This window comes from Anas platyrhynchos, chromosome 2 (genome assembly GCF_047663525.1).
Source record: "Anas platyrhynchos isolate ZD024472 breed Pekin duck chromosome 2, IASCAAS_PekinDuck_T2T, whole genome shotgun sequence".
Classification (NCBI taxonomy): Eukaryota; Metazoa; Chordata; class Aves; order Anseriformes; family Anatidae; genus Anas; species Anas platyrhynchos.
In genome coordinates, this window is record NC_092588.1 from 138,195,998 (window position 1) to 138,221,492 (window position 25,495).

General features: G+C 37.8%; 1 protein-coding gene across 2 annotated transcripts in view; it reads right to left on the minus strand.

Moving 5' to 3' along the window:
- Positions 1-25,495, minus strand: part of CUBN (cubilin) — a 140,820-nt gene that overhangs the window by 33,797 nt on the left and 81,528 nt on the right. For both annotated transcript variants that reach the window (XM_005015103.6, XM_072033674.1), the window contains exons 35-52: positions 24,883-25,011; positions 24,483-24,615; positions 22,052-22,257; positions 20,603-20,784; positions 19,003-19,192; positions 17,894-18,091; positions 17,418-17,564; positions 16,353-16,543; positions 15,480-15,663; positions 14,109-14,283; positions 12,817-12,995; positions 11,012-11,221; positions 10,431-10,571; positions 8,314-8,495; positions 6,143-6,314; positions 4,994-5,200; positions 1,704-1,853; positions 715-836 (exon numbers count right to left, since the gene is read on the minus strand). In XM_005015103.6, the coding sequence (XP_005015160.4) occupies positions 715-836; positions 1,704-1,853; positions 4,994-5,200; positions 6,143-6,314; positions 8,314-8,495; positions 10,431-10,571; positions 11,012-11,221; positions 12,817-12,995; positions 14,109-14,283; positions 15,480-15,663; positions 16,353-16,543; positions 17,418-17,564; positions 17,894-18,091; positions 19,003-19,192; positions 20,603-20,784; positions 22,052-22,257; positions 24,483-24,615; positions 24,883-25,011 (3,098 nt within the window). The remainder of the gene's footprint in view (positions 1-714; positions 837-1,703; positions 1,854-4,993; positions 5,201-6,142; positions 6,315-8,313; positions 8,496-10,430; positions 10,572-11,011; positions 11,222-12,816; positions 12,996-14,108; positions 14,284-15,479; positions 15,664-16,352; positions 16,544-17,417; positions 17,565-17,893; positions 18,092-19,002; positions 19,193-20,602; positions 20,785-22,051; positions 22,258-24,482; positions 24,616-24,882; positions 25,012-25,495) is intronic.

Genomic DNA, 25,495 nt, shown 5'->3' on the forward strand with positions numbered 1-25,495 from the left:
TGTAAATAAAGAAAACATGACAGGGAAAATAGTGAAAATCTGCAATGCGTTTTTACAAAATTGCCTTTCAGATTTACTTATTTATTTTTGCTTAGACCTCAAATATCACTATCTAGAATTGTTTTCCAAAGGTTCAGTCAAATAATTCAGTAAGTGAAGTTCAGCACGCTTTAAAGATGCTCAGATTGGTCTCTCAGCAGTGTGGCTCAAGGAAGTGGCACCTCAGGCAGCTCATTTTTAGTTATTAGGATATAAGGGTGCTGTCTCATTGATGTAAGTTGTACAAGCAATCATATTATCTTTTAGACTTGCCATTAAGACCCAGAAGTAACTTTCCAGTGTCTTGTAACTATTTGGCAGAAATGCAAAAACATCATGCCTCAGGTTATTCTTATGATAGTGAGAATATCCATGTGCATCTAATAACATGAGTTATTTTAAGTTTCTTATACAGAGAAAGTCATCCTTTTAAAGTAGAAATCATTGTTATGGCTTGAGGTTAAATTAGATAGGGATCTTTCTATTTTCCAAAAAGCACAATCTAGGTTGGTTACTTTATCTCTTTGTTTCTCCCTCTGCCTTAAATAAGGCTGATGGGGAGATTTTTAATTCTTTCACGTTTCTTATTTTCCAGATTGTTTCAAACCTCTTCCTCAAGACTCAGAGGGTGCTTCTCTCACAGCTGCACACACAATCATGGCATTTTTTACTCACAGTGATGGTTGCACCTTCAGGGGCTTCCAACAGCCAGGAGCAGTGATTCAGGTTGCTGTATGGCTCTGGGTAGTTAGGACTCGAGATAACACCCCTTTCACCTGACTGTATACCACCACAAGCTGAAGAAAAAAAATATATAATTCAATACACTTTAGGAACTGAACACCACAAGCAAATAGCTGGAGTATTATTCAGCTTGAAACAGTACTAAAATGTATTTAAGTTGGACTGATATAGGCAAGAATGAAAAAATTATCAGGGAAAGTCCAAGTCTTAAAATCTTTGACATTGAATTACTGAATAAACAGATGAAGTGACCTTGAGAGTTCATATTTTTTTCTGTCTCTTAATGTAGCTCTGCAAAACCTTTGCCAATTAACATGTACAGCTGCTTCTTCTGCCATATCTTCCATTCATTTATCTCAGACTCCTAAGCAAACTGGTGCCATTCTTGGACCAACACAATTAAGTGAAAAAGTTGCTGATGTGTCTAGATAAGTACCAAGGATAAATTCAGCTGTGACAGGAAGAACAGTTGTGCTGGCCTGTAAATGGCAAAGTGGTGTAATTTGCACTGATATGGCTCTAAGTGGATTTCAAAATGAGTGCAAAGGTTCGAGCAGCAGAATGCATCTCAGCCATGCTAGCAGTCTGGAGCCGGTTTGAAGTAAGTCAAACTTGGCTGGTGTTACCTGCTACATCCCTATTCCCAAGAGCAACCAGCTGTTATGAGTGTTGCAGTGCATTGCAAAAACTCAAATGTGGTTCAGGGAATGGGAACAGAGAGACAGAAAATAAATCTGAAAGTTAATTGCTAGCATATGTTTGCTTTAGATGGATATAAATAGTGGCAGGAACTGTGTAACTTCTGGGGACCTTTTTGAGAGCTGATCCCACAGTATGAATTTGTAGTGTCACCAAATGAATGCCAGCATTCCCCAGCAGTGCCTCAGACATCAAGGCCAATAGTCTTTCGAGCCCTTTACCTTCAAACGTGTAGTGGGCCCAGAATCCTTTATCTTCTGCGTTTTCATCGCTTATAAAGTGTACCCAAATCCGGGGGGCAGCTATTACTAGCGGCACTGATGGTGCAGCCTGACCACAGAGTTTGGCTATTAGCTCTCCATCAGCATCCCCTGAGCAAAGAAAGAAAACAAATAGACTTTTCGAATCCTAAAACAGCTACAATAACGTAAAAGAATACATAGGGGAAACATGCATTTCATTTCAACTAGAAAACAGAGAAAAGTATATATCACACAATACTATCTGATTGTTATGTGTATGGGTAAAGTGCTGCAGTTCATTGGTGGCATCTAGATCTCTTCATTGAGGGTGTTCTCTCCAATGCTGTATTAAATACCCTTCTAATACCATGGGCTGCTTCTCTCCTCTCCCTGCCATCCTGCACATCTTTGTTTAATATGACCCATCAGACCTGAAAACACAGCAACTGATCTACAGCAGTTTTGGGGCAGAATGATGGGAAGAAATGGCTCAAAGACCTAATTGCATTGAAGCCTATTGAACCTGTGTTCATGGCATCCTCATTAAGGTCAACACAGATTTTGAGCTTTCTACTATGTAGAGATGTGCTCCATTTATGAACAAGCTGTCACTGCTGTATTAATCATGGGGGACTCTTCCCCAGAGAGCTGTACACACTGTTATGTGTATGGCAAAAAAAGAAAAAAACAAAACATGTCAGCATTTGCTCAAATCATTGAAACCTAAAAAGAAAGCATAGCACACAGAGTTGCACTTCCATGATGCTGTATGTTTTTTCATGTTGCTGTAAGCTCTTATTCTATCATGTTGGCAGAAGTATCAGTTTCTGTTTATTACTGACAAATGCTCAGAAGAAGGAAAGTAAGTGTAATAGTATTCTTCAAGACATGCAGGCAATGCCATTCCTAAATCTGCTTGTCTAGTATCTGCAGTGTGCTAGTCTTAAAAGTGTATCTCTGTTCAAAAGCAACTCCTAGCTCCGTGCCAAGTATCAGGCTGTTGTTGCAAAGAAGGCAGGAGATCAGGAAGAAGAAATTTTGGGCACTCTTCTAAGCTTGAACATGATTCTTCCAAGTAAGATGGCTGAATAGCTTCATCCTTCAGTCATATACAATGACACAGCCCACCATTTGAAATGCCTTGAGCCCCGGAAATAAAGGATGACATATAAGGGAATCCTATTAAAGAAAATTACACACAGAAGTAGTGAAACCTATCTTGTTAGCTTGCACTAAAAATGATACTGAGCTGTACAAGCAGAAGACATTCATGGTAAAATATGGTTTGGGGAAAAAACTACTTTGAGCATTAAGAGATGAAGTGTACTTTTTCTCTTTTGCACTTCAATCACTTTTGGGAAGTGACTGTCTACATTACTTGTGTGACCAAGGTTATTCAGTTTGTACAGTGTCAAAGTGTCGCCACCAACTACTGCTTTCACAAATAGCTAGTTGGCCACAGATGTAGACTATTGATAAAGAGAAAGTGTAAATAGAAGACCCAGTGTGCCACAGGATTTGTTTCAAACTGAAAGGAATGGTCTGAAAGACAAAATCAAAAGTCTTCTGCAAAAGACAAGTACTCTCTCTTGAACCCAACAGTCAGGTGCATATTCAGCTGTGGCAATATGTTCAGCTGTAGTAGCATGTGCAAACTACATATGGATGATAACCTAACTTCACATAAAGCTTTACCCTAAGAAATTTTAAATATTTGTTTTCTCTTTTTGGTTTAAATATTTCTCAGTGAATACATAAAGTCAATTCTGTCCTTCCCTCCCACCCCTATACAGTACAATTAAATGTGTTGTAGAGGTAATTCAGTAATTCAGAAGAATTTCACACATCTCAGCTTCATATAGGTTTCCCAGGTAGCTTCCTGCTTAGTTGGATCTTTCCCCAAATTCACATCTGCTGTGTTGGGAGTCTCAAACAGCACCTATCTGAGTTTACTGATATTCTGCACCACCTGTATCTCATTGCTTACTGCAAGTTACTTGTCATCATACAGAGCAGTATTAGGGCATTCTGCCTATGACATGAGGCTGCTCTTAGGAAACTGCAGTCCCATTAGTATGGCCAAAATGTGCATTACTATTTAGAAGACAAAACCGCAGAGCAAAATAAGACTGCCTTTTTTCTTCTTTCTTTTGATTATATTGCCTGAAGGCCTATGGTTCACAATAAAGTGAGGGTAGTTGGAACAGGTGAGTAAATAATCAGATATATTTTATCAAAAGTTCTTCTGAGTTTTCTTTTGATTATTTCATAGTTCCGGTGCATATCTGGGAGGGAACTGTTAGGCTATGCAGCAATGCATGCTATGGCTCTGCAAATGACAAACCAATGCGGTGCAACCAAGTGCTCACATTCTAATGAATGTATATGAGTATGTAACAGAGTCTTGCTCTCAAACCCCCACCTTTCAGAAGCAATTTCCTGGTAAATTAGAACCTGCTCTCACTGGGACTTTCTGATTCATCCTTTTAGTGAAGAAGACAGCTGGAGCTTTCATACTACACTTGGCATTAGCTGAGCAATTTTCATATGACATTTCCAGTTGCTTGTTATTGCAGATAGCTAAAGATTCTCGGACATGCAGAAATATTACTGGTACATCAGTCCTGTGATTGCTCTTACTTTGAAATGCTTCATTCTGTATTTAGTGATCCAGTATCAAAGGAAATAGGAACTTGTTTGTGGAAAAACACCTTATACAGTACAAAAGTGGGGAATGCAGAACGTATGAATAATTAAAGCATTCTTTAACTCACTCCTGCTATCCCTGGAGATATCTTAGGAGCAGGGAGAGAATGGGCTGTAAATGAAATAAATTGTTGTTATGACTTCTGCCTGACTACATTCTTTCAAGGGATTTGAGGTGAAATTCATATTGTCCCTTGTAAAGAGAGAGTCAGGTATGTATTGCAATCCCCACGGAATAATTAATACCCCAAAGATTTATGTGCCACTATTGCATTTTCTCCCCTGAAAGAGTGACCAGATCTGTGCACTGATTGCAATGTCAGTAAAATCCAACCCCTGGACAAGGAGGCAACATGGAAGGCATGCATAAGAACATGGACACCCTTTCAAATGGACAGATCCTACAACAATCAGCCTCTGCAAATACATATGAATAGAAATATTTATAATCAAATAATGTTTACAAATATAAATATATTTATAAATAAATATATATGAACAAACACAGTTGCACAACCAGAATCTTGATAAGCTTAATCCGTTATGCTGCTGAGCATACAAACCTATTCGTAACTCTATATAGTCATACTGGCAGTCCTGGTGATGTTCCAAGTGGAAATCCTCAAAAGAGATATATATGGATGAATTGTGATGGGAGGGGTTTTCAATGGTCCATTCACAGTTCAGTTTGCTTGTGTAATTCTTGACACCATCATAACCAGGAGTAGAGAAATTCCCACCTGTATGTCCCATCAGAGTTCCACCACACACTGCAGAAACAATATAATTTATTTTAAAATAGTAACGATTCTTGTACAAATGGAACCTCTGTCCTTGTTCATTTTGATATGCTCATATCAGCAAGGACATGTACTGATTAGATCAGAAATTGTTCTACCTTCTTCCTTTTTATAATTTACTGCTGTATTCAAGAGAATTCTTGCCTAGCATCCTGGAAATTATTGGCAAGGCTTTAAAGACACATATAAAATGAAGAAATAAAGATTGTTCATAGTACCAAAATATTTCAACAGCACCATCAATGCAACAAGTATTATTTAACTTTCTGAAAAAATCCCATCACAGCTCCAATTAGATACCCATTACCTAATTCTAAACTCGAAAGAAGATTTTTCTGGAAAATACCCTCAAGTGTAGTACACTCATGCTACAGTAGGATGCATGTGGAGGGAACAAACCAAGTTTGAAAGACTCAAGACTGTAGTAGTAGGGCTCTGTCAACTATATCCTCCCTGGTGGATGAGCTTGCAAAAGTAGGTTAGCAGCAATCTTTCACAAGCTACAGTAAATTATTTATCCCCCTGAGTAATAAGGAAACACTTGAATTATTCAAGTTGTCTATGGCACTATGCCTGTTGGATCTCCTGATGGAATAAACCCACTTCTGTCCATCTCTTACTAAAGATTAAGTACAAAACAATAAATCAGTAGTAAAAGTAAGGACTGTGATCCATAACAGCGGTTGTTCTTTGCATTTGACGTCCCTAACTCCAAGAGATTTCCTATTTTTTCAAGTCTTTTCACCTAATTAAAGATGTGACATACTCCTATCCAGCAACATAACAGAGAGAAAAAGATATCAGAGATCTGTTAGCTGCCTAGGTCATTTTTTTGATATGCACCAATACTTTAGCTCTGAAATGACTAAAAGATTAATCATTTAATTAATTTAATTCAAACATATATACTACCTGCATCTTCACTAGATGTGTATGAGACACTGAATCCTCTGGTTGCATGAGACATATCTGTCACCAAAATGACTTTCATAGTGTTTCCAGAGGATTTCACCTCCGTGCCTGGATTTACCTCACCACACAGCTTCACCAGCCGGGGAGAGTTTTGTCTGAGGCCATTGTAAACCTGTTGGGTTAAAATAACTCTTCTGAGAACAAAATACATTCTTATGAACATCTACTGTATCATGTTAACACTGCTTCACCCTTTTAATACAAGGTTCATTAACATCTCTCACAGCAGGTTAGTTCCCAGATCTACTCAAAACCTTGAAACAAACTTCCATAGACTTGAGTAGATGGGGGTTTGAAGTAAAACTTCACAAACACATTCCTTATTTTGGCAAAACACAAATATACTCAGTCTCTCTCTCTTTTTCATCCAAAAATTGAAACAGTTTGATTGGGAAAGAATACGGTATTTTGCCTCAATAATTAGAGCTTCAATCACTTAACAGTGCAAGTGAATAATCATATTAATTCAATTTCAAACAATCATCTTTGTATTCCTTTTAAAACAAATATCATCCTTACCAAAAAATTTCCTCCAAAATATTCAGTGCTCGTGGGCATTTTTTATTAATTCAAACATTTCACTTTTTGATGATCCAGATGTAATTATGTGATTTGCACAGTTTCATTTACACAGCCTTTAGCCTAGGAGTTAATTTCCATCTTTCTACTACAATCTCAGCAACCAAAGCACAAAGGATATTTTTTACTGAGATTTGGAAAAAATTAGAGAGCTCAAGGCACAAATAAAAAAAAGGCTGTCAGGACAGATCTTTCTTTAAGAGATCATTACTTCATTAAATGATTAATAAAACAGCTCCCTGTGGTCTATCTAAAAGCATCTGTAGAGGAAAACAAGGGCATGATCACCTGCAAATCACAATGGAGAGCTACTTCACCCCCTCACATTTGTACATGAGCTAGCTTCTGATCATGCTAAAGCTAATTACAGCACTACTAACTTGGGAAAATAAACAACATATGATGCTAGGACCCAGGATACAGATAATATTTAGGAACTCTGCCTTGCTGGGGGAAAAGAGCTAGGGAGGAGATAGACTCATTATGACTTCTGCCTTAGTCTTCAGAGCACCACACTTCATAGTACTGCCTCCCATTCCTGCAGTTTTCATAGACAAATCATATTTCTGAGGCATTTATACATCTGACCAGGCCCTGTTCAGTGTGTCAGACTTGAAATTCTTTTTGCATTAAATAGAAATCAAAAATAGCTATGCTAAAATAACTAAAATATATATTTTTGAAGATTGAGGGTGATAAATAGGTAGAATTTCCTGGAATTTCCCTATCTTTTTTTCCAGGATATAAAAGGTCCAAAACATTATTAGCCATTTGTTGCAAACTTTGGCTCCCCTTCACCCCAACCTTTTTTTTTTTCTTCTTTTTTTCCTTTCTTTTTTTTTTTTTTTTTTTTTTTTTGCTATTTCTTTTTTAATTAAAAACAGTAGGTAACAACAGCAATAACAACCTTCAAAGTCAAAAGAGACCTGGAACTGGAAAAGGTCCTTATATATATATATATATATATATATATATATATATATATATATACATATATATATATATACACACACACACACATACTACATACTCATATATATATATATATATATGAGGGTGTATATATATATATATATATACATATATATATATACACACACACGTTGTATGGATATGGGAGGACAAAAGCATTCATGAGACCTGGATGCTAAAGGCTGACAGAGAGGAATGTGAGCAAGTTAGGGCTGTATTATGAGAAACTTGCAGATCCCACAGTGGACATATCTGGATGTCCACAAGTGACTGGAATAGCCAGAGGTGCATCTACACACTGTTAAATTAATGAAGTTGAAGCCTGTTCCTTCAAGTCCTCCCCTCTGACTGGCCCATGAATTCCAGAATGTCCATACTTTAAAACAAACAGAAGAGTCTAGACACCCTGCAGAACTAACTTTCCCTTTTTTATCTGCTTCCCTGGATGAAATTAGGATTTGTTTTAAAATAGATAAATTACCTTTCAGCTATATTATGTCCATTAATACTCCGTAAAGTGATTATGAAGACCATTTTCTGCCTTCAGACACAATACTCACAGCCATATAATCTGATGAGCACCTCCAGTGTTCTTCAGTCCTCATATCATTAATGGTTAGGGTGACACGTCGTCCTTCTTCCACTGTGATCCTCCATTCGCACACTCGATTATGCGGGTATAGGTTGGGATAGTTGGGGGAAGTAAATGTTCCAACAGGGGCAGTAAAATCCCCACCACATGCTGAAATACCCAAATGTTAGGACACTTCTCAGAGTAAGGCATTGCTTAAAGAGTTAAAAGGAAAAAAAATGAAGAAAAAAACCCACCACCACCATCACCACCACCAAAAAACAAACAAACAAAAAAACCAAAAATCATTAATAATGCAAGAAAAAGTGATACTGAGAGCTTGATTTGATATGCCTGTCCTGTCCATATGTTTTTCTAATCAGCTGAGCTCCTGTCAGTCTTTACCATTCAGCCACAAAAGTTGAATGATAATAGGCCATAGCAGATCCAATTATTAACACGCCTTTCTCTGAAGGGTTTATGCCAGATTTCAGAAGCCTGAGTGACCCACAGGCTTTGATGTCAAGCAATACAAGCCTCTCTCTGTGGCAGGATTGAGACATTTCTGCCTTCAAGATGACTGGGCAGGGCCTTAAAGTGAGTAATAATGGAAGGATGGATTTTTCCACTGCTGGTTAACAGAGGTAGAGAAAAAGCCATCAAGGACTTAAAGAAACACTTTTTCAGTACAGTTATTTTGTATTTTTTCCGTATTTGTTATAAATATCAAATTTCACTCTGATGAAAGAAAGTTGAAGATCTTGGGTATATAGTGCATTTTCCTTCTGATATTAATGGTGTAAGCTTACCAATTTATTCTTTGTTTCTTCTTAAATACAGAGATAGTTTAATGGAGTGCAGTGGGAGAGTTAGTCCCTTTCCTCACACTCACAAAGCCCTACATAATCATCTAATCTGTGTATCCACCTGTATTTCATTTTTGCTAATACAGTTTCTCTTCTGTGGTTGCATAACAGGGTCCTGAGAGTGAAATCCTTTGGAGATTGTTTCCCCCTCTGTTATTTTATTGCAGAAGCAAAGATGAAGGATAAGAAAACTTTCAGCTGAGCTTTTAAATGAGCTGGAAAGAGTTAAAAAGGGACTGCAGAAGATTTTTCAAGATCACTACTGCAAATAATTTTTTTAAAGTAGCTAGATTTTGCCAGGCCAAGCATTGCAAGGACACCCAAGAATATATATAAGAGAAGTGAGAAACATGAATAGAACTTTATCCTTAGTCCTGGTGAAGTTGTTGTGTTTAGGACAAAAGGCAATGGACACTGTGAGGGTTGGGTAACACTAGAATAGGTTGTCCAAAGAGATTTTGGAATGTCCGTCCCTGGAGACATTCAAAACTCAACTGTCCACAGTCCTAGGCAACGTCCTCTATCTGGCCCTGCGTGAGCAGGATGGTTGCACTCTCCAGGGGTCCCTTCCAACTTTAATGTCTCTGCAGTTTTTTGATTATTTTTATCCTATCATCATCACTGATGTTAAGCCTGGAAAGACCTTTTTCTTAGAAAGGCAAACTCTCTGGGGAAAACAATCTGGTATGCTAAACTGCATTATCTGAGTGTGCTTCTGCAAGTCTAGAGATGATTTGTGGTGACATATTTGTTATGGAAGAGAACTCTCTGTCAGAAATGGAGTTTTTACATGATCAACTCCTTTTCCTCCCTCCTTTTCCAAACTCATTCGTTTTGAGAATAAAGAAATTATTCCTGTTAAAATGAGAAAACAACCCAAAGCATTAAGTCCAAACTATTTGTTTCAGGGAAATCTTAGAATACCACTAGCCTTGGAGGAACGAAATAACATAAAGGATCCCTGGAGTTACTGCTGTGGAGAAAAAGTGCAGAAGAGTGTGCTTTGCTGTTTGAAACTTACCATTCAAGGCAACATCCATTACAGAGATAGCTTGTCTCGCAAAGTTTTTGCTAAGCAGTGATCAGAGAGCTCTGTTCATACCTTACCTAGAGTTAAATTTGAAGAGCAAATATACACTGCTCCAACAATAAGTGATCTACAATGTATGCTGTACAAGTTCAGTTATGGTGTGTGGTGTGTTTCCTTCCCAAAATTAAACTGTAACATTACAAATCCAACCTTCAGCACTGGAATCAAAGCGCAGTCTGAATCCTCGGGCATTTACTGATCCATCAGTAACAAACTTGACATAAGCAAAACTGTCAGAGGTATCCATAGCATCAGGGCGAGTATTACCGCAGTACCTGCCCAGCAAATTCCCTGCAAAAATCAAATACAAAAAGACAAATTGATATCAAAGATATTATTTCTGTTTCCATTTACATTGAAGGATCAATACTAGTGTCTAAGGAACGGTTGGACATGGTGCTTAGGGACATGGTTTAGTGGGTGTTATTGGTAATAGGGGGATGGTTGGACCATATGATCTTGGAGCTCTTTTCCAACCTTAATGATTCTATGATTCTAATCACTTTCCAGTTTAACCAGACAGGCTTGAGTAAACTAGCAAAATCAAGCCATTGCTGGAAAATAAAAGGGTTTTGTTTGCCTTTTTTTCCACAAGCAAGGCAAAGGGGAGCAAACTCTGTACATTTGAAAGGGACACTTTTTGCACAATGGGGAATGCTTTCAGGAACCTTTGCTGAGGTTTCTTAGCATTATTAGGGAAGGGATGACAAACACAGGAACAATTCTCAGACCAGAAGCACTATATTCTCGGATCTCCACAAAGTCATTTGCGCACTGAGAGGAATTTTGAATATCTAGGTCTTCCAGTGTGATGGTAAGATAGTGGCCCCTGGGCCCTTGCAGAAACCATTCACACAGCAGGTTGTCTTGATAATGAAGGTCAGGATACCCCACACTTTGAATGATGCCAGTTTGTCCCGTCACTGTACCACCACAGGGAGCTGCAAAAGCAAGAACATTGCTTGGTTGCTTGAATGACTTCAGAAAGACGATTTGTTTGTAGAAGAACACTCAAGACTTAAAGCTAAGGCACAAGCAACTCATTCTATAACTGCAGTTATATATTGGGAATTGCTTTCTGACCAAAAATATTCCACACTTTCCTTTTAATTCATCCAGTCCTCAATTTAATTATTTACTTATTTATTTTGTCATATGCACCCTTCCATAGCAAGCATCCCTTCCTCTCTGTCCTGTCTCTCATTAATTTGAATAAACTCACAGATTTCAAGGCTTATATTTTATCTCTACCCATGTGAATATTTATCAGAAAAACACCCCTCAGAAAAAGACTAAAAGAATATCTAATGGTCAGTGTATACCACTCCTTGTGAGGCCTTCTCATAAGGAACCATTGCACAATTCAGGAAACAACTATTTAATATTTAATTTTCTCTCTGATGACTCATTTATCTGTGGTATCTGCAGATACAAACGCACAATACTACAGCTCCCGACAAATATTCCCTCATGGAATATATTGGATTTTACAGTATATTCTGTGTGTCTGGTAGATACAATCTTTTCATGACAATAACAATAGTGTATGTACTGTCTGCTTTGAGTGATTAGTGATTTTGGCATGCAGCTGAAATGATAGTTTAAATCTTTTTATGGATACATAAATACATTATAAATTGCAGCTTAGTATACTAACAACATTTTCTTGCAAGTCACTTCAGTTTTCAGGTTCAGAAATATCATAGGACACTATATTGGCCTTAGGGTTTGAAATTAACCAAATCAGCAAAATCCTGCGTAAAGCACAGTCTACTTTTTTGCCTTTGAGAAATTAACTGTCCTAGACTTTTCTATGCAAGTGACACTAACATAACCTTCAAAGACCAGCAGAGATTATTATTACCAAAACCTAAAATGTACCCTCTTTCTGAATCTGTTAAAATACTATTTTTTTATTTGATTTTAGATCTTTACTGGTGTTTTCTAATTTTGTTTTTGCAGCTTGAGACCAAATAATTTTAAAATATTTCTTCTCCCATCTTACACATAACAATTTTCACTACTCGTTCCTTTTCCACTTCATTTTTGTGCTGCCCCTGTTTGTCTAGCACCATTGTTATTATACATTGATTTATATTTGCATACAGATGTTCCTGAGTCATTCTTCTGCTAACTCTGTGCTAATTTTTGCGTTCACCTTCAGGTTCCTGCTCATGAAAGTGATGCTAATTTTGCATATTAGAAGTTAAATCATGTTACATGACTTTACTTGCCTTGCCCTTTTTGCTATTGCCCCTCTGATAACTGTCTTTGACAAGAGATTACCCAGTCTTTGTTTCCATTTCTACAGATATGATCAGTTTCCTATTCCCATAATTTCCATCTCTGCTAGATATAGAACATGTTGCTTTTAACCCATATGATGATTCTGATACATTAGCACTAATGCTAATTGAAAGAGGCAAGGGGTGGTCAGTCCACCTCTTATACATGTTTGAAGCCCCATTTCAAAAACCTGGTATTTGAGACCAAAGTCTTTTCTAAAATGAGAGAAATGGATAAATGCAAGCATTACCGATCGAGTATTTAGCATTGAATCCCACATGTGTGACACTGTCGTCAGACCTGAACCTCAGGTACATGACAGCTCCTGAGGATCTCTGTGAACCCGGGGTCAATCTTCCACAAAGCTTGGCAAGAACAGGAGCATTGGAGTCAGCACCATCACGTACCTCTAGGTAACTTGAAGTACAACTAGAAGAGGAGAGAATTTTCTGTTCAATGTATAGCAGTAGTTGTTTTAAATTAATTCCATGAGGGTACAAAGCCATGAAGCTGTAGTGAATTAGATCAGTCAGTTTCCATGCAGTGTCACCAGGACAGAATCAACGAGTTCATGATCAATGATAGCCTTCTAATATTTCAGTGAATAAAAGTGGTAGCGTTAGGTCAGAGGTTGGACTTGATGATCTTGAGGTCTCTTCCAACCTAGAAATTCTGTGATTCTGTGATTCTGTTAGAAACATTGACAGAGATTCGTCCAAAGCCCAGTCTATGATCAGATTAGATCTGACAGAAACTTGTCCTTTGGAGGAGTATGAACAGCCCTAGCAAAGTAGTTGTGGCTATCGTTAACATGAGTTTTTTGGTAGAATTCAGATTCAGCAGCTATTCCCTATTAAATCTGTTTGATGACGGATGAATTGAGAAACAGATATAAGAAAGGAATAAAAATTCAAATACAAGGGCCTACTTAGGTGGACATAGAAAGGTTCAAAACATCTTAACCAACAGCTTTGCCTTCAGAATGTTGTAACAGCCTGCACAGGACATTGATGGATGTCAGAGAGGAAGGACACCCTTAGGATTCTCTCTCCAGTTCCATTTTTTTCTGAACATGGCTTCAGTGAAATTACATCAACTGAAAACTAGGTCTTGTTTTATGCTTTGTGGAGAGGAGTTGGGGTGAATGTGCAAAACATGCAGATCCATTGCAACTCAGCAGACAGGCAATGGAGGAGGGAGGCAAATATTTATCGTGGTAATCCATTGGACTTAAAACTAGTCAGTAGTCACAATGAAAATATGAATATGAAAGGACTAGAGTGCACAGATGTTTACAGAAAACACCTTTCAACAATGGATGCTTCCTCTCTGTCTGTTACATTTATCTCTACCATGTGCTGCAAAGTTCTGGGAATGTATACCAGTGACTTGATAGCTTCAGTGATCTATTCTATAAATTTCCTTATCCCTTTTGACTGTAAATCTGGAAGTGTGCTCTGAGAGGAATTAGAGAAAGCAACAGAAAGAAAAATCAGAATGAAGTCTCTGGAGAAACACAGGCAAAATAATGTGGATATATACTTTTGTGAAGGTTCAATGTAAAACTGATCTTCAAATTGCAGCTCTACTGCATGTCCATTAGGAGCAGTTATGGTCCAGACACAGTCAACATGAGGGGGATAACTGTCCGGATAGTTGGGGGAGGTTGTATATCCACTGGGGTTGAAATCATTGATATAAATATTCCCTCCACAATCTGGGAAAGAAAAGATCGCCAATAAAAAACATGTTAAGGAAGTGGGTGAGGCATCAAAAATATGAGTCATCACAATATTCCAACACGGTTTCCTTCCAGTGTCATATAGCTACATCAAAAACATTTTTTTTTATTACTTACTGTGGGAAATAATTTACCTAGCCTTCCTCACTTCCACATGTTCTGGTCCCTGAATTAAACTGCTATCAGGTCTTCCTTGGATTGCTTCAAAGCCAAGCAGGAAATATGTTTTCTGCCTTATTCCTATCCCAATTCTTAAAGCTAGAAAGCCAACAGATCAGACTCATCAATGCTTCTGTGATTCTTTCCCTACTTCTGCTTTCCAGAAGTTGAAATGTTTGAAATGCCTGTTTGAGACAATAATGAATGCATGAGAGATGCCAGTCAGAGCAAACGTGAAGATTAGTTCAGGTCCTTTATTCTATTTTGACAGCTTCCTGTCACAAACAAAAAAAAAATATGTATATATATATATAAATAAATGTTCTAGCAATGCTGGTAAACACAGGATTTTAGTCAAGCTTTCTAAACTGAAGTGGTAGAAACAGCATTATACAGCTTCACCTATTTCCTTTATGAATACCAGACAGAAATACTAACAATGATTCTTTGTGGCAGCAGGGAAAAGTAGGCAGAAAACAGGAAAACAGGCGCTTTAAAATGTGAGTAAATTGACAGGTTACCTTAGTTTTGTTTAGTTACACTGTTTAGCAGGAGGCCTCCTGGTGTCCCAAGTGGCATGTGGCATGAATACAGTGGAATAACTGTAAACATCAAATTCCCAATTTACCCATGGGACCTGAGTCTTTTTGTTTACATTTTTTGAAAAATGTTAGCTCAGGCAGGGAATGTTATTTTCTCAGCTGAGAGAAAAACTTCTGAGAAATGTTATCACCTTTCTAGACATAGTAGCCTAAATCATTGCTGCCATTACTTAGCACTTGCACTGGGTAGTGTATGTCCAAAATAATGTTCTTGTTTCCAGGCTTCTTTTCCTTTCCTGCATGAATTATGAACAGCTCTCCTTTATTTCAGATGCTACTTTCCCATCAAAGCTTTCCCTGCCATAAGGTTTCCCTGTCTGTTGGGATTTATAACAAGAACCTCCTTTAAGAGGACAAATTGCAAGTCATTTCTATTGAGTTGCAGAACTCATGTTTATTTTCTAGACTTACCTAGGCTCTTAGCTTCATATTTCAGTTTGAATCCTTGACCTTCATTCCTGCTGTCAGAAATGAAGTGCACAAATAGCTGATTGTCTGTGGTGTACATGGTAGAAAGGGGGCTGCTTCCACAAAAGCGACCATTCCCTCTTCCAGACACCAAAGGTGGGGCAGCAGCATCTAACCCATTCTTCAGCTAGAAAAAGAAAAAATGCTAAGGTCATGCAAGCTTTGAGTAGACTCCATCTCAACGCTCCCAGCCGTAGGGGAAAACAATAACCTAGTGATTAATTAATTAATGCACAGCAATATAAGACACAGAGAGAAATAATATCATTTGTGTTATTTCAGTTTGGTATTTCCACCTCCCAGGAGCCTGGGCTCCCTCACAGACACTAAAATCACTAAGATTCAGAAGCTTTAACACCTTTGAGGATTTAGGGCTACTAAGATGATTGGAGGACTGGAGCATCTGTCATACAAGCAGACACTGAATGAGCTGGGCCTATTTAGCTTGGAGATGGGAAGACTGAGAGGGAATCTTATCAATGTGTATAAATATCTGAAGGGAGGGGGTCAAAACGATGGGGCCAAGCTTTTTTCAGTAGTGCCCAGTGACAGGACAAGAGGCAACTGGCACAAACTGAAGCACAGGAGGTTCCAGCTCGATATGAGAAAGTACCTCTTTACTGTGAGGGTGACAGAACACTTGTAACAGGTTGCCCGGAGAGGCTGTGCAGTCTCCTTCTCTGGAGATATTCAAAATCCACCTGGATGTAGTCCTGTGCAATATGCTCTGGGTGATCCTGCTTGGTAGGGGGCTTAGACTACATTCCTTCCAACCTCAACCATTCTGTGATTTGGAGACCTAGCCAATAATCTCACCTCTACATAATCTCCATGGTTACAGGAAGCATCCTCACTCTTAACCTGGAAAGGGTGTTCAAAATGGACAGCAATGACAAATCCAGAGGTTACCAGTACATGCCAGGAACAATTCAGATTAGGAGAATAGTCTTGAGGGTAGTGGGGTGATGTGATCACACCTCTGTCTGCATGCAAATAGCCTCCACAACCTGGGAGAAAGGAGTTGAAGCAAAGAGGAAAATATTAGCGTCAACTATTCATTCAGAAAAAAAAACACCTCCCTCCTAATGGGAAGATGTAACAGAGAAAAGCACATGGAAAACTGAAGGCCATGGAGCAATGCACACAATGAATGACCTACCAAATACAAGCTAGTAGATTGCAAGATGACACACACCAAACATCTTGATGCTTAAAATCAGTTCTCAGACTTAACAGAAAAGTAAGCATGGCCTCTGTGCCAAAGACCTCCCATGGCATGAGCAAATGCTTATGATGTCTGAGTTCATTGCTTCATGGACTAAACCACTGTCACCTACTGTCAAGATAGATTTCAGTAATACAAAGGTTTTCTGGCTGCCCATTGTTATTGTAACACCTTCCTTGGTTCCTCAGCCCATTCAGGAATCTGTTACCAGCCCTAAGTGCGTGTGGAAGGCGTGCCTTTGCAAATTGCTGTTATTTCTGCAGGAATTTACACAGCTCTCAACATCTATCTCTCTCTGTTTTGTGTCTATGCTTTGAGTCATTTACTTCCTTTTCTTAGCTGGGAATTCTCTCTTTCACTCCACAGCTGAGCTGTTCTAACCTTTTGCAAAACCTTTTTCTAACTTCTGAAAGGTAACTAGTCTGTTTGAATCACACTTTACTGCATAACTTTGCTGGACAAATAGCAAATTTTACCTTTTCAAAATCAGAGATTTTTAATACATATCTGTGAGACCTGGATAACTGATCTGTGTGATTAATGGCATAGATTGTAGACAGATGTTAAAAATGTCATTACAAGTCTTTTTCTTTCCTTATCCAGTTGTTAGCAGTAAGGCAGACATTTATCTAGGGGAGAAGAGAAACAAATCTTACTTTTGTAATACGAGGCATTAAACCCAGCACCAGTGATACTGCCATCTGACACGAAGTGGATGAACATTGTCTCTCCAGTTGATCTTACTGGCCCAGGAGGTTCTTGTCCACACAGAGTAGCAAGCACTGGAGAAAGACTAGTGTCTCCTGAGATCAAAAGAAGACATGTTAATATGAAAATCAAATCACTTTACTTTGCCTTTTGTTCACTGTGGTTCTCACACTTTCAGGCAGGTAATTTTCAATATTTTTAAACACTCACAGACTGAGAAATATTTTTATAGATGTACAAGTATTTTGCTAGACTTTACTAGCTTTGCTTTAACTAGCAGAATGTCTCAACACAGAGGAAGAATACTGGTGTAGATGCTGTTCCTATTGCTGTCTGGATTACTTAAGCTCTATGGACAAGAGACTTCACAATGCAGGGACCTTCTGTGTCATGCTACAGGGGTAGGGCAAGACTGGTTTCTCACCATCTCGGATAATAAGTTTGTCATAGTCACATGAGCTGTGAGATTCTATGTCCAGAGACAGGACGTTAAACTCCACAGTGGATCCAGGAGCTCTGATAAGCCACACACAGTCAGCAAAATTTCTGTAATTCATGGGCCAGCCCGGTGAGAAGAGGAATGAAGGTGTTTCTTCAGTTGTCACAACCCCTCCACATGCACCTATAATGTGCAAGAAAATAAGAACTGAAAGCATCGTCTCATAAAATTAAACATTTCCCCTGTATAATTTGACAGTCCTGTCATTAAGCAGAATGAGGGCACAATGATAGTCACAGGAAGGCATTTCTTCAAGCATTGCTTTGATTTGGACTAGGACTAAACAGCCTGAAAATATAGACCTATAAGGACCGTATATATTCCTGTGCTACATGGTGTAGTAGTGATGTAAACTATTTTACCATAAGGAGTATCTACTAAATGTCCTAAGAGTCCTACCACAGTTTAACATTGGTTGTACTTCAGAAAGGAAGGATGCATACACAACCAGTAATATATAAACAATTTAGACCCTCTACAAACTGAAATGCTTTTGTTTCAGCTGTAAATTTAAGGCAAGATGGACTCCTTGCTGGGATACATAGTAGTTCAGTGCTCTGCTAGAGCATAAGACCATTACATATTGCTGCTCTGCTGCAGAGCCCCAGGGGTCAGTCCCTCTGTCCCTATGAATTTGCTTTTAGATTTAGAAAGAAGGCATTGCACTATGTCCCAGATAGTATTAACTTTCTCTTGTTGAACTTGCTCAAAGAAAACTGATGGTATAATAAACACACTCCCTCTCCTTCCAGGAACTATTTCTCAAAGAGATACATGATCATACTGAGCATATTCTATATATGAATACATGACGCAGTCTAGTGTAAGGTTTCAAATCATAATGACCAGTGATTTAAGAATAGTCTTTCAAGAGGAATACTTTTTCATGAAAGCATATAAAATGTTTACCTAGGGCTAAACAGTTACGAGCTAGGGCGTCCTCTTGTGAGGAGTATTTTGTTTTGTTTTTAAAGTAAAGCTCAGTATAGCACTGGATATGTCATTTTTAACCACATAACACACTGAAAACTCACCTCTAGCAATGCTATGTGTAGCAGCAGAAGCATCTACTGCATACCACTCCAGAAGAAAGCCTTTTCCAGTCACAGATGAATCTGACTGGAACTGGATTGTCATTGAGCTGCCAGAGGATGCAAAAGAAGCAGGATCTGCACCACAGTACGTTGCAATAGGTCGAGAATAGATGGTGGGCCCGTCATAAACCTGCAACGAGAAAACAACAGTGAAAGTGTTGTTCTTCACAGAGGCATATTTTCATTCTCTTCATAGCCAGCAAGTTTTCAAGGAGAAAATTACACCCTGTAAATGAGCAAGAAGGATTTTGACAATCTTTCAGCAAATCCCAGTTAGAGGGAAACCCCTCTTATAAAAAGAGAACAAAATCTCCCCTTCCATTATACAGTGTTATTTATGAAGCTTTCATGGAAGAAGGATCTGGACAGAACCCATCAATCTCAGCTCATTCCCAAGAGGGTTGCTCTTTGGGTCCAGTGACTGGCATCCCATTTCAAAAAAAGTCCACTGGCACAATCTTGTTCCTTGCTGAGGGAAAAGTGATATGATCTACAGATAAAAAGGTATTGTTTTCTTTTTTTTTTTTTTCCTCATGAGGAATACTTATATTTTAAATTCTTTTAAAAGTATGTAATAATGTATTTCTATTTTATGTATTAATAAGCCAAGTTCTTGGTAGTTAAAAGATGTTTCTCTTTTGCTACCTTTCAGATCTATTTTTGTCCTTCTCCTCTTCCCCCCCAGTAAAAAAAAAAAAGGCCAAGTAGAGTAAGCTGGGAAATATAAATAAATATTATCATAACATCGAAAATCTGATCCTTGAGTCATCCACTGGATGTCTAGCTGATGTAAGAAACTACTTTTGCTTTTAGATGGACAGACAAAAAGCCAGGCTGAATGAAAAGAAAGAAGATACCATTAAAATATGACATGAGATGAAGGAAAAAACTACATTTCCTTTATGAACTAATATTAAATTTTGATATCAGTGGATTAACAATGACATGTTAATGAGTGTTAAATATGTTAAACTAGTATTAACTTTCTTGTTCCAAAGGATAATTATTGTCAACTGGTTTAAAAAACAAACAAACAACAACAAAAACACAAAACAACAAACCTTATTTAAGTAGCTGTGCTTAAGTTTAGAAAGAAGTTTTTACCTCTACTGCTCCATTTTGCCTAGCATCATGCTTACTGTGTTTTTCAGCCTCAAAAAGCTTGTCTATATTATAGAAAAACAATAAGCAAGAAGAAAGGTAACTACCTACAACCAACAGCAAATTATTGATCCAGCGATCGAAAGAGGTGCAAGAAAAGGATTGTTCCTTGCAGGCTTTTAAAATAACCTTATTTTATAGGTATTGAGATGTCCATTATGGAATTATTTTTAATAAATTTCAAACTTACAGCATGGAAATAACTGTTAGGGAGCCACAGAGTATTTATCCCTTCCTATACCTAATAATTACTGAAAAGAGGGCATGGCAAAACCAATGAGTCCCAACCAGATCCTTGGAAATTCATCTTGTAGGTGTCTTTGTTCATTGTTTTTATCAAAGCCAAATGGAATTAAAGAATTTCTTACAATAAAATCACCTTTAGCTTGTCGTAACGACATCTGTGATGATTTTCAATATCCATCTCCAGGATACGGCCATGGATAACTTGTGAAGCATTGGCACTTATCCGCCACTGGTAATTAGAATTGTGAGGGTAGCTTCTCGGCCACTGTGGTGAAGCTATTTGTCCTCTGTTTCCCACAATGTCATTTCCATACACTGAAAAACAAGAAAGAGATATCTAATCTCTTCTTCACATAAATTAAAAGAAGCACTGGGGCCTATTCTGGAAGAAAGCTTTCATTTCAGCCCTTCTTATTTAATTTACTTAGGGCTAGACAGTGCTGTGAGGCATAGATTTCTGTCTCAGTCCTAGAGCACACACCTAATTATTTTCTTGCTGTGAGGGATGCAGTGTGCCCTTATCTGAAGGAAATTATCCATTTGAGCCATACGGCTCTACATCTAGGAAAGATGGGAACACGGCATAGCTAAATTCCCTCCTCACCCTGCCTACCTCATGTTCATTTCTTCCCAAAAAGCATTAAATAAGAAAATGCTGGGATTTTTTTAATGCCTTTGTTTTCTGGTGAAAAACAGGTTTGATTCTACTGAGCTCTGACATAATGGTAATTCCTTTTGAAAATGAGTAGTAAAAGTCATAAAGTCATAAAGGAAGATGGTTAGAAGTGTAGCTGGCTTAGTCAGAATTGCTGTGGATGTCTGGCTTCAGCAGCCTGTTCATGCAGTAAGTTGTACTGATGTTTTCAATGGTTCCTTGTAGCTTTGAATCTATGAACTGGCATAATTTCCTTTTCTTCCAATTCTGCTCTTTGTTTAATGTTATCTAGATACAATCCAGAAGATGGACACTGCTGTACTCAAAAAGCAAAATGAAAAGCTGGAAAAGAAATACCTGTTTCTTAATTTGTTAATTGCTTAATAAAAGGCAACATAAACATTGACTATGATTGCTTTCTTTCATGTAGCACAGGTATGTGGTCAGATATTTTAAACTCCAACAGGCTACTTGTTAACTCAGGCTGATGTTAATTTTGTAGCATATAGCTCTTACTCCTATCTTTACAGTAGTTCACAGTACTGCTGAAGGGAGAATCTGAAAACCAGGTGATAAACTGTTAGAAAACAGTCACTGAAATAGAGAATATTTTATTTTCTCGATCCATGTATTTTTTTTGTTGTTGTTTCTGAAAAGGTTTTATGATCAATTCAAAAAAATATTGTTATAATAATTTTAAAAGATAGAATTTCATGTCTAATTCATCTGACTATGTAATACTTGACACATTTGCATACACAGAAGTTTAGTAGATATTTTATAACATATTTTTAAGCAAATTCACAGCCTTGCTGACATCAATGAACATTTTCTAATAGTCTTTCCTGGGCCAAACATTCACTATTTTGAATCATTTGGAAGTGTTACAAAAGAACAATAGTTTTCAATTAAATAGAATTTACTTACAGTGAGAGAATGTGGCCCTGAAGCCAACATCAGTGCCTGAGCTGTCTGAGACAAATTTAACCCACAGGATGTGTCCAACAGTAGATGTATAATTTGAAGGTAAGGAGTTTCCACAGAATCGTCCTGCCAGCCTGCCTGTAGCATTCTGTTCGTGAATTTCCAGGTAATCTTTGGTGCAGCCCTTACTAGATTCCACCTGAAATGTTCTGTTTCAATAGCAGTGGAAGAGCATTAGCAGACATATAACTGAAACATATTTCAGAGTTTCCCCTGCCAGGCTACAAATCTTCCTGCAGCTAATATCCTGACATAACAGCTAAGAGAACAGCAACCCTCCAGAACCCAGAAGTTCCTGCTCGTTACCTTGTGTTGCTGATACAGGGCTTGCTCCTTTCTAGCCCCTTATTTTATGACAGAGCTTCAGTTTGTAAAGTTAATGTTTGTAAAGAATTCCCAAACTTTTTAAACTCAAGAGTTCTCAAGTTTTTAATATTTGCTGGTTCTCCAACACAGGGGCTTTCTGAAACATGGAAAGCCCCTGAAATATTAAACTGATTTTTAATATAAGCCCAGGTCAGACGTTAACACCTATTGGATGCAAAAAATACTTTTAGCCTTAAAATCAGTTTGCAGCCCCTACATCTGATTATTATTTCAGTATACTCTCTGGTGAGAAAAAAAATTTCCAGAGTCCTAGATTCATTTGTAGTTAACACCTCAAAAACCCGAAGTCCCTTATCATTGTCTCCAGAATTATGAAATATTATTGCTTCTATGCCATCTCTGCATTTCACATGGCTGGTTCTGAAAATAAATAAATAAATAAATACTCTTAACTCTTCTAAAACAATTTTTACCTTAGAACAGGAATGGGACTTAGACATCAAATTCTAAATTGTTGATTATTGTACTGAGCAGAATGCTAAATATATTCTAAAAGTCATTATCTATTATTCCAAGTGAAGTGCTTTGATTCAATCCAATATACTTTCCAGAAGCTGGCTGTGAATATCCAGCAAAGATTCCAGAGAGGCCTCTTATAACAAATGCTCCAAAATATTTCTGATTTTCTGGTAACAACTCCTCCCCTCCAGTCCTGAACACAGCCATATGTGTTCAGGGTACAGATGCTGTGAAATGGTTCCAACCACTCATCTGGATATACTTCAGACTAATTTAAAGCTAAACCTCAAATTGCAAGACAGGCATTTCTGTTCAGACTGAGCTGAAGAAAATGAATACCTTATGCCAAAGAAACTTTATAAAAACCTAATATTAAATTAAATTAAATAAATACTGCTTTTTCACACAATGACTCCATGCTTTCCAGTATTTTCAGCTTGCTTTTCAGCTATGTGTAACTTTAAAAAAAAAAAAAAAAAAAAAAAAGCGTCTACATCTACTAAGTATCACTTTATCTATCTAAATATACGCTCTGCTGATAGTTTCTGCTTCACACTAGATTTCTGTTTTGGTTCTGAAAAGCTGTTATTCATTATTTTGTAGCTTATATTTTAGAAAATGTTTCCAGGCTGTAGTGCTTATTCTCTGCTTCACTGAGTAAAGGAGGAATATAATGTCCTTTTCATTGCATTAGTGAATCAGCATGTGTCTAACAAATTGTACCTTATGCGGTCAACATGTTATTGGGTAAGTTTTCCTTTTGTCCTGATTAACTGTAAATGCAAATTTCAGACTTTTCTATTTCTGCTGATCCCTGATAAGGTTTACTAAGGGTCAGTGCTCTGTTTCTTGGCATCAGTCACCCTTTGATTCTGGGAAACAGAGAAGCTCAGAAACCCATATAATGGGCAAAGGACAATCTAACTACTCTGGTAAAGGACTCCATATTGTTCTGTGGATCACGCATAACTTTCCTGTCTGAGGTCTTCAAAGGAAAGTTACTTTGCTGAAGGTAAATGTTCCTTAGGATACTATCCTGGTCCCTGTTGTACCTCCATTGCTATAACTGTCCTTATGGTTGGAAAAAAATTGAAGACTTTAATATCAATTCTAATGCTACAATCTGTGGAGTACTCGGGCTCTTTATGACTCAGCTATATAATAAATACTATGATGAATCTTGTAGTAAGGAAATAGTAGGAGTTTCCTTTGTAAAGAAAAGGTACAATAACACTAAATTTCCTCTTCTTGTTTATTTGTGAGTGAAAACTAGCTTCTCCAGCATCCCATCTTGTTCAAACAATAAATCACCTATTTATATCACACCGTATATGCCTTAATATAATAAACAATGACTAAGATGGGAGAACACCAGCTGACACCAACCACTCCTGTGTTCTCTTTCCAAGCAACTGTAAAAGCATGTTTCAGTTTTATCATCTGGTAATTACATTTCCTAATAAACACAGAGCATCCTTCCTTCAGCTCTGTTAAAGTGTTGAATAATAACCCCTGGCAATGCATTTACATGAAGGACAGCTGTAGCCGGTTGCCAGGAGAGCTGAGAATTGTCCAGACACACTCGGTGTTGAGCGGATATGACTCGGGATAGCCAGGGCTGTTGAAAGCTCCTCTGTCCATGTGGAAAGTACCTCCACAGGCTGCAACAAGAAAGAGAGAGCAGAGGCTTGAGAAAGAGGACATCGAACAAATACCTTGATGGAGCCAGAGCATTTTCTAATCAAGAAAGCATTTTGCCTTGTCTCGTTGTTCTTTAGCTTGTTGATACCCATACTGAGACCTTATCCAAAAAAAGGGAAGGCAACAGAAGATTTTAAAAGATGGAATGTCAGAGAGCCAAAAAGATACAAGACCTTTTTCTTAAAAGTAAGAGGCATAAGCCAGCAACACCTGCCATATGGACTTACATGATGTTGACGCAACATAGGTGGCATGGAAGCCCCTGGCGGTAACGTTGTTGTTGGAGATGAAGTTGACTACCAAGGCATTACCAAAAGAAGTGATAGGATGTGGCATGGTTGTGCCACAGTAACGGCCTAAAAGAGAACAAACCAGAGAGGAAAAAAAGCAGTGTTTGCATGTAATTACTATTGATAATGTAACATTTGGGGTTAATGCCTGACAGCAACCAAAAGTAAAATTTTTTGCTTACAATTGTAGTTGTCAGTTAAATCTAAATAAAAATTAAATACCTTTTTTATTAGCAGAGAACTTAACTCTGGTAGACTGTTTTTTTAAACTGAGGAAGAATTTAAACCTAGACCTCCTGCACCCCAGGCACCCTAGCTAACTCACTGGCTATCCTGCCATTGAGTTCTTTTGCATTCACTTGATCCAGAAATTACAGCCTAATTAAATTTATAAAAATATCCCAACAAATATATCTGCCAGTAGTTCCCATTTCATTCAGTTTGTTTCTGATGAAAACAACAATTGAGAAATAACACACCAGTTCTCCTTTAATGGACTGTAACATGGAGATAAAGAATATGAGTCATGATTTAGCAGAAAGACATCTGA